The sequence below is a fragment of the Gavialis gangeticus genome, unplaced genomic scaffold, assembly GCF_001723915.1.
Source record: "Gavialis gangeticus isolate Ggan-Ray unplaced genomic scaffold, GavGan_comp1, whole genome shotgun sequence".
Classification (NCBI taxonomy): domain Eukaryota; kingdom Metazoa; phylum Chordata; order Crocodylia; family Gavialidae; genus Gavialis; species Gavialis gangeticus.
This window is the reverse complement of record NW_017729028.1, coordinates 35,416,636-35,426,299: the sequence shown is the minus strand read 5'-3', so window position 1 is coordinate 35,426,299 and position 9,664 is coordinate 35,416,636. Positions and strand designations below refer to the sequence as shown.

The following is a 9,664-nucleotide window of genomic DNA, read 5'->3' as shown; positions in this document are numbered from 1 at the left end:
GGGGGGGGGTCCTGTAACCATCATGACCCAGCGAGCAGCTCTCTTCGCGGGGCATCTGCCTCCACTTGTCCCGCTGTGGCGGAGCTGGGTGGGAAGATGGAGAGCCTGCCTCCCAGCCGCCAGAACCAAATGAACCAGCCTAATTCTCCCCCAGCCCTTGCCTGACTTTTTGTGGCTGTTGTTGTAATTGTGGCTCTTTTTAAATACCCTGCGGAACAAAATGGGATGCGCATGGAGTTGGGGGGAGGAGAAGAGACACAACAGGGAAAGGGTCTCTGCCCTCCTGTATGGAAAGAGCCTCCTGTTGTCTGGTCGATGCCCAGTAGTTCAGCTCTGAGTGTAAAACAGGGGAGCAAATCGGGAGGAGAAATATGCAGTCAAAACAAGCCTTTCCCCGTATAGAGAGATGGGTGTAAATACCTCGGGACTGATCGATCTATCCATCCCTGCATCCACCCGGCTGTGCATCTGTCCGTGCACTCGCCCAAACTCTTCACCCAGGTAGATAATACCCGAGTTCACCTGCATTTCTCAATGCACGCATTTACCTGCTTTTTCCCTTCTCATCCGCTTCCCTTCCCCTTGCAACTGGCTCGATCCCAAACGTAAAGGCGTCCCCTCATCCCTTAGGAATATCGGAATATTGGGGGGGGGGGGGTTACAGTCCGAAGTTAAATAAAAGTACCGTGTTTCCCTCAGCACAACCCAGTTGCTCCGGACATTTGGGTAGATCTGCCTGTAATTCCTGCCCTTCCTTCCTTCCCCTGATTTTTTTTTGGCCCATTCCCACATGCGAGGGTGTTTTTCCCTTTACACAGAAGGGTCGGAGACCCGAAAAACCCTGAAGTTAGAAGAACTAAGAGATCCCCCCCCACCAGCTCCCTCCCTCCCTCGCGGTAAAATATCTTTTTATTGTATTTGCCTAACTCATGAAAGAAAGAGAGAAATAGAAAGAGGGAGAAAGAGAGAAAGGAAGGAAGAAAAGCCGGGGGGAGGGGGGAAAGAAAGAAAACAAAATAAAACTTCAGCCTTCACAAAATCATAAAATGTCCTCGATCCCCGAGGAGAAGGTGGGGGGAAAACTATGACTCCTTGACTTTCTCCATTAAAATTCAGCAAATAATTTTATACGCTCTGGGCTTTTTTCTTCTTCTCCTTCTTCCATTTTCCACAAGGATCTCCTTATGTTACACCCCTCAAAAAAAAAAAAAAGTGCCATTCACTCCTTAGCCCAACTAAAACCTATTTACTCCTTTTTATAACCACGTCTGCTGCTGATTTTTTTGTATCTGGACAAATTTTTTTTCTTTGCCAGGCACAAAGCCTTGTATTTTTCAAAAGAGGGGATTAGGAACGTTTGCAAGGCAGCAGACAATGCTTAAATCCCGTGCAAAAGAGCACCATAGTTTATCCAATTTTCGACTTAGTGCCATTCAACTGGTCATTTATGCAATGTCATCCGACCAAACAACATGTTTCCCCTAGAAAAAAAAAATGGGTAAGCCGCTGTATCCAGATTCATTTTTTGTTTTAATCTAAAAAAAAAAGGAATAGAAAAAGAAACGTTTAAAAATAGGGCACAAATGAACAGATTTGCTCCATCTAGCAATCCTGCCTGGTTTTGCGATTTGTCTTTTTCTTTCCCCCCCTAACATCTTAGGACTTTGGGTCCCATTTCCACCCTTCCCTTTGCAAAGAAAACCCGGGGTGTAGAAAAGACACATCGGGGCCGGGCACGTTTTGCCGCGTGGGTTTTAGTCGCGTCTCCCCAAACTTCGACGCTTGTCAGTTTCCCCGCGGCTTTAATTGTCCGCCGACCCGGTGGCGACGTGAAATTGCCAGAAATGGACCCGAGTCCTTTAAAAAACAAAAATCTGGGGCTGCCCCGTCTTCCCTTCTCCTTAGCCTTTCTTTTGAAACCCTTCATCAGCATATGCCTCATTTCAAATGCAACAAATGTAAATATACTTTTCCCTGCACAGAATTTTAAGTGAAAGTCCAATAGTTTCGAGGGCGGTTTAAGTCAGGCTAACAGATGCAAACAGTCTTGGGGCTGAAGTGGCATCTTTGAGTCCCCTAAAAAGATTTTCCATGGACAACAAAGAAAACTGTCACACCTTTTCCCATCACCGCTTTAATTTATGCTCAGTCGCCAAGTTTTTTTCATATTGATTTCATAATCACTTTAAGGCAGAACACTTAAAATAAAAAAGGGCCTTGAAAAGGAGGGTTTTACAGGGCCAGCGCCAATATGGCGAAACTGGGGGAGAGAGCCAGGACTGTAAAGGTTGTTTTGTAAAGTGGGGTTTTTATTATGCGCCGACTCTCTCCGCATTTACTTAACTCTTCACGGGCTGTTGAGTAGGTTAACACCCTTAAAGGCCTCTTTCATGTCCAATACCTCGTTTGTTTGTAAAGGAAAATGCGTCTTTAACACATTTCCACTGGACAAAGATTTAGGGGGTTGTTTTTTCCTTCTCATCAAGATAGAGATTTTTTTTTTAAATCTGTCTTAAACTTGTTAGGATTCCTTTAACAATATTTCTAAAAGAGGAGCAAGACGTAAAAATAAAAAAGGGTAAGTAAGAGAAGTCTAGACATAGAGAGCCCCGTTCATCTGTAGCCCAAGGCATATGGCTAGTCTATTGACAACTTTGCACATGCACGTGTATGTATACCGCGTCCAAGGCACGCACACAGATATGTGTACCCACGGACGCAAGCACACATATAGATCCACTTTGTATGTGCATGTGTGCATTTAAAGATGTATTTGCAGAATTATCAGCTGTATTGTTACCCAGGATGTGATTTGGGGGGAATGGAGGGATGAATACATGCATCAATACATAACTGGATAAATACATGCATGCATAGACATCTCTCTCTCTATATATATATAATATACATATTCTTTTGAGAATTGTTTCTGTACGCTACATGTGTGTATAAAAAACGCATGTATATATACGTATATTTGCACTATATGTAGTGTAGATTGGGGTATATATATGTGTCTATGTGTTTATAGATAGATAGATAGATAGATAGATGTATATGCATGCGTGTGTGTATACGTGTGCACACATACAACACACAGCGTTTGATTACACAACGTATGTATATACACACAGTTGCTAAATGAATGATCGCTCTGTGTTCAAAGGAATACTTTTTGGTCTACCGGTTTAATTTGACTCTTCAGGTAAAAATCAAAAGGAAAGGAGGTCGGAGCTGCCAGGGGTTTTTTTCCTGCCAAAAAAAAAAGATCCATTTCCAGGATAGTAACAGTTTCCACGTCGGTATTGCCATGTTGTACTGCTGTGGCAGGCAATTTTGAATCTGATCTTAACACTGGGTTGGGGAAATATGATCCTAACTGCTGTTATTGCCTGGGGTCCGGGCTGAAACAACTGCTGCTCGAGCTAGTGAATTCTGCTCTCTTTTTGTGTCTGTATCTGATTTTTGTCTTTCCTATTATTTAAGAGCTCAGTGGAGGCCCAGTGTGGGCTAGTCCTGAACGGCCAGGGAGGGGTCATCAGGAGAGGTAAGTGGGCTTGGAAATACATTTTTTTCTATTTATATATATATAGATATATACATGTATATATAGAAATAGCTTATCTGTCTGCCTCGCATCTCGGTGTCCGAGTACGAGTATAGAAAAAGCGACCAATGGTTTCCATGTCAGCAGCAGGACATTGTAACCAGCGGAAGCAGCTGATGGTTCTTGGGGACAGCAGAAATGTGCCACCAGCCCATCGCCCCACAAACCCGCGCACACAGCTCACTCCAGGTTTCTGCTGGCTGCCGGGCTTTCCCCCTTCCCCCGGCAGGTTCCCGATTTTGGTTTAGACATGTTGTCTCCGGCTCCGGTTTGTGAAACCTGCAGCTTCATGTCTTAGGGAGAGAGCGAGAATTAGGGAAAGGTTCATGCCCTGAACAAGGCAGAAACCCGCCTTGACCAACGCGAGTGAACTCCGTTCCGTCTGTCCGAGGACATAGCCGAGGTGGAAGTGAGATGGACGACTCCGTCCTCTTCTCCGGACTCCCGGGCCGTAGGAAAAACACGTGGATGGATTATTTCTATTGGAAAGAGGAGGGAGAAAGTAGGCTGTATTGCCTGACAGCCCATGGGGTCAACCCGAATATAGAAACAAGCGAAGCCCTAATGGGAGGCTTTTGATCCATAATGAAACCAGCAACGTTGTGCAAATCCAGCTTCTGCTTTGTATTCATTTTCCTGTCCCCTTAATTATTCACTTCCCTGATTCATAAGGCTCATTGTGGAAGCTATATAATACGGAATAGATCCGGTTTCCCCCCTTCCTCTCCCGGGCCAGTTTTAGACTTACATGATGTGTAGAAAAATACCCCCTGATCTTAAACTAATTGCAACTACTGTAGTTTCTTTTCTTTTTTTTTAATTGAAAAGGAAAGGAGGAATACCTCCTGATCTTAAACTAATTGCAACTACCTTGGTTTCTTTCTTTTTTTTTTAATTGAGAAGGAAAGGAGGGTGGGGAGAGGTGCAGGTAGAAAACCCAGCTTCCGATCTTAGAGGCTGATCTATCCGGGCTCTGAAGACGCCTGGCTGATTAGGTGCAGCGACTGCAAACCGGTTTTGTCGAGCGAGGGGGAGAAATTTGGCCGACAAATACAAGAGGGTGGGAGAAGGCTTGGCTTGAGCGCGATGGGGTTTCTTGGCATGGTGTTTATTCCGCAGCCGGGTTTTGTCTGAGCAAGGGCGGCCCTGCATGGCCGGGCCGGATGCTTTTAGGATACGGGGGCTGGAAGAAGGAGCAGGGAGCAGTGGTGGGAGCGGAGGAGGGAAGGGGGCGAGGCTCCGGGTGGTGCTGAAGGGACAGCTCCGCCGCGGCCCCCGCGCCCTGCCCGGCTCTGCCCTGGCTGCTCTCCCCTTCCCTCTCCCTCGTGCGTCCCCCTCTCCTCCTGCAAAGAGACAGGACTGTCGCTCCCGGGAATGAGGGTGACACCCAGGCAGCAGCCAGGGGGATAACACAGGAGAAAAGAGCGGGGCACCCGTTGGACACAAAAGGAGCGAGCTGGAAAGTGTGGGTGGGTTGCATGGGCTGTGTGGGAGCGAGGCGCTGTGTCGTGTGAATCCGCCTCGCGATTCAGTGGCTCTTACTTATCCCTAAGCAAGTGCTTCCGTTTGGGAGCAAGTCTGACCCGCAGGAAGATGCATCGTGACTGCAGAGAGGGAGACAGGCTGAGTCCCCATAAAGCCGGGTTTCTGTCTGGGCTGTTGACTCGGCTCTAATCCCGCAGCGCCCAGGCCTCGTGCCGGGCTCCCCGGCTCTTGCTAAGGCAGCTCCAATTACCTGTGCCTGATTGTAGTCAAGGCTCCCTCTTTTTTTCTTTTTTTTTTTTTGTTTAAAGCGATCACATTATTCAAGGATTTAAAGACTGATAGCAAAGGCAATCCAGCATGAAAATGTAGGCGCTCCTCTCCCCTGATCTAAGCGCTGGGCGGCTTCTGCACCTCTTGGCGGAGGCAAGGGGAAGCTATCAAAGGCGAGCCTCTGCCTTTCCAACGTGTATTAAAAATACATGATAAATATTTTGTCCGACTTCAAACCACGAGATAGGCGTTAGCAATAATCCAGCCCTCCCGTGCCTCAGCGCCGTACCCTATTTCCCATAAATAAATCAGGCTTCTTTTCTCCTAATACTTTCAAGGAGAAGATATTCAACCCTTCTTTTCTCCTGATACTTCAAGGAGAAGATATTCAACCCTTCTTTTCTCCTAATACGTCAAGGAGAAGGTACTCAACCCGGAGCTGGGCTTCCTAATATTTTAGGTCTCGTGTCAGATGCTCCCCCCCACCACCACCCGTCTTTGGCACTAATAGAAACGTATGATTTTGTTTCTAAATGAGGGTTGCTAGTGTTTTTTTCACGGGATAGGAAAGACAGGAAGACGGAAGGGGAAAAAAAGGATATTAAAGTTTCCCTTGGAAGAAAAAAAAGTCTCCAAGGGGGGGGGGGAGTCTTTTAAAAGGGAAATCATCATCTTCATCTTCATCATCTTGTCCCGGCCGGCTGCTGTGGTTTTTGGTGCGCTTCTTTCCCGATTGGCTTTGATGAGGCCGGGGAAGGAGCCGCCTCGTGCGGGACTCCGGCGGGGGCGAGCTAATTACCAGCTAGATCCAATATTTGCCCCGGCTCGCCGCCCCGCACCATCGCGCCGCGTTCATGGCGTGCAGGGTTTCGCCCGCAGCTCCGCGGCTGCGAGCATCAGGACCAATAATCTTTACTTTACCTACTGCTCGCGTATCGATAGCTTCTCTCGCCTCAGGCAGCGGCTTTGATATGTTAATATTGCCGAGTCCCAAATTCTGCAGAGATCATATTAATGTTGTACATACAGAGTGGAGCTTTGCCTTAAAAGTTGAATATTCAGATCGCCCGTTTCAAAAGAAATCACGCGAAGAAATGAAGCCTCTATTTACAGGAGTCGTCTGTGGTTTTTAATCATTTTTTTTTTCTCTTTAAAAAAAAAAAAAAATTCGCCTCCCTTATCCTCTCCTCATTAATCGTCTCTGGCTTTTATTAGAGGCTCGTTCCCTTTCAATCCCTCGCATTTTGAAGCGGAGGACCCGGCTTTCTGTTTGATTTCTGGGCGCTCCCCGGCCCCCGCGCAGGAAGCGGGGGAGAGCCGGTGGTCTCCCCTCCAAATATCGGGATGAAAAAGGCAACGCGGTGACATTTGGCCCGTGCCGTTTTATGAAGCCGAGATGGCAAACTCCAAAAAAAGCGCGTGTTTCGCTTTGTGATCATCCCTCCTTCCCGCCCCAGGCTAATTTCAGAAGCTTAAATACTGCTATCGCCTCTGGGCCAGGAAGAGAGAAGGGCCGAGCTATCGGCAGTCGCTCTCTTTCGATTGCCCTTGGCAACATAAAATACAAACTACTTTGAATCAAAACATTTTGGGGGAATTAATGTGATCTGAACCCGGCGCGTTTGCAGAGATCTGGAGTTTGTCAAATCGCTTCGAGGTGACTGACGTGCGGATGCGGAGCCATTAGTGCCTCGCTAGGAACAGTGTCAGATCTTATTTGATTAAAAAAAAAAAAAAAAAAAAAATCAACCCGAGCCTTACAAAGCCCAGCATCAGTCGCCGGCAAAGCTGCCAATAAAATCCGGGGGAAGACTCCTCGCTTCTGCCTTTTATGTGTTTGCTTCCTCCCCTTGATCAGTCTGTCTCAAGTGCGGCTTTAACTGGAGATACTTCAGCTCGGGTCCAAGGATGGGGAGGCGGGTGGGGATCAAACACCCTTTATTGGGAGGGGGGTTCACTTGGGCCCCGAGAAGAGTTTTTGCTTTCTAAGAGAGCCAGCACTGGCAGAGGAGGCTGGGATGCTCCGCAGAAAGAGAGGCCAGGTTGCCTCTCCCTGCTCTCCGGGGTCTCAGGGATGGGAAGCTGGGGCAGCAGAGGTAGGGTCGGCAGCGGGGAAAGGATTGTGCTCCCCTGCTTGCAAAATCCCCCCTCTCCCTTATGTCTCCAAGGCTGCCCACCTTTCCAGCTCTAGGTCCCCCCTTTGCCGACCCCACCCCCCCTTTGAAGAAGCCGCAAGAGCAAAAGTCAACCCGCAAGAACAAAGGGGCTGCGGTCACGTTGCGAAAGGCTGGGAAGTGACCTAAGGTTTCCTTTAGCCCCTCAATTAAGAGCGGGCAGAGGATTGGAGGGGAGGGGGGGATCCCACCACCCCCTCCACTGGGACAGCAGAGCAAGGGATCCCACTTCGTCTTCCAACATTGTGTCCTTGCCTTTATTGTCCCGGTCCTCTACTTGCTGCTCCTCCAGCTCCTATCTGGGGAAGCGCCTCTCCATAATCTCGCTAATCCCGTAATACACCTAATCGCGCCCCGGGTCATGCTCCACCGTAATTAACACCGCGGTCTCCTTTTTTCAGAGGCCCATTTGAAACGCATTACATCCTAAAGCGCTTGTTTCATTACCACGGGGGGCGGGGAGGGGTAAAACACCTTGGCTGGTCCGGAAAGGAGGTGATTGTGGGTTTGTCGTGCCCAGAAAAGCAGCGGCTCCTGGAGGGGCTCGTGGCACGGCTCTGAGAAGCGCGGCTGGTAGGTAGGTAGCCCCCGAAGAGCTGGAGAGGGCTTCGTTGAAGGCGTCTGAGAGTCGTGTGGCCAGGCACGAGCATCAGCTTGCTCACACACACACACACACACACACACACACACACACACGAGCAACACAAGGGTTGCCACGCAGCCGTGCTAGAAAGGCATGGGGCCACACACCCCCATGTAGGCTAATAACAGACGATCCAGTCAATTCGCGGCTGATTGCTCCAAGCTTTAACGCGCATCAAACGAGCCGCGGGACCGTCCTTTACGCGCTCTTGTTCATTGGACGGGCAATCAACTCCACTTACCCCACTTGTCCCCCGGCTCTTCACAGGTCACAGGCCCTTGGAGTGAGACAATGGGCTTGTAGGTCTGTAGGGACCGCCCCCCCCCGAAATAAAAGGCTTTGTCCTGGGAGAAATCCCGTCCTTTGCGGACATGGCTTGTCAAATAGCACGCGCAGCAATGGGAGCAACGCTGTCAAAACAGGCGCCGGCTTTATCCCGGGACAAAGAGTTTGATCCCTGGATCCTACAGTGCTCATTGTCCCACTTGAAGGATGCGAGATCAACTCGTTTTCCAATCAAGGCTAATTCGAGGTCACTGCCATTCAAGCTGCGGGTGCAAAGGATGGCACCTGGGAAGCATAACCGAGTTCACACTTTGCCCCGGGATAATCAAGTGCCAGCAATGCCCCCCCTCCCCAGACACCCACACTCTTCCACGCACAGGACCCCATACTCACACCTGCTGTGCCAGGGCTCTCATCACCCCCCTCCATGCGGAGCACAGCACAGACACCACAACGTACAACACGCAGCCTGCCAACCCTGCCACCCCCCTGCGAAGAGCACAACGCGGGGCAGGCAAACACACAACACGCCGCGTGCCAGGGCTGCTCACCGCGCGCCCACGCAGGGCACAGCACCCACATGCAGCCTGCCGCCTGCCAAATGTAGCAACACAGGTACGTGTGCCAAAACCTTGGGCGCAGAGAAGGGTTAGACATGTTGAAAGCTTGCAGATGTCCTCAGCCAGCTTTTGGGAAGTTCTGCTCCTCTGAGATTCATTGAGGATCCAGGGAGACGTGGGATATTAGGAAATGCAGCCGTTCGGACTCAGGGGTCACTCACATCAAGGGGAAAGAGACTAAATCCTTTCTTCTCTGTCTCTGAACAGCTTAGGCATCAGGCTGTAGCACCCAGCTTGTGCTAAATTGAAAACAGAAACATAATTCCTAGGCTATTTGCAGGTTGCTGGCCCTGTTACTGCATCATATATAAACCCTCCTTGGCTATCTGTAGCCTACTAATAATTATTTCCCTGGGGGGCGAAAAGTCCCCTGGTTTATATTGCTTTGTTTCCACTGTAGTTCTGTCTTCGATTCACCTGAATCAACTCCTTAGGTCTGAGTTAAGAGCTCTTTTTTTTCACCTTTTTTCAATAACAGATGCCCACAATTCGAGTCGTGTATATAGGCATTTAAATAGGCAGCTAGATTTTCAAAACTTCTGATTCAGCAGGGCCTCCTTCAATGAGATGAATTATGATC

General features: G+C 49.0%; 1 protein-coding gene across 1 annotated transcript in view; it reads left to right on the top strand.

The window, feature by feature from the left end:
- TFAP2D (transcription factor AP-2 delta) overlaps window positions 1-9,664 on the top strand; it is a 78,325-nt gene that overhangs the window by 1,017 nt on the left and 67,644 nt on the right. The window contains exon 2 of the mRNA XM_019520687.1: window positions 3,487-3,547. Coding sequence (XP_019376232.1) covers window positions 3,487-3,547 — 61 coding nt within the window. The remainder of the gene's footprint in view (window positions 1-3,486; window positions 3,548-9,664) is intronic.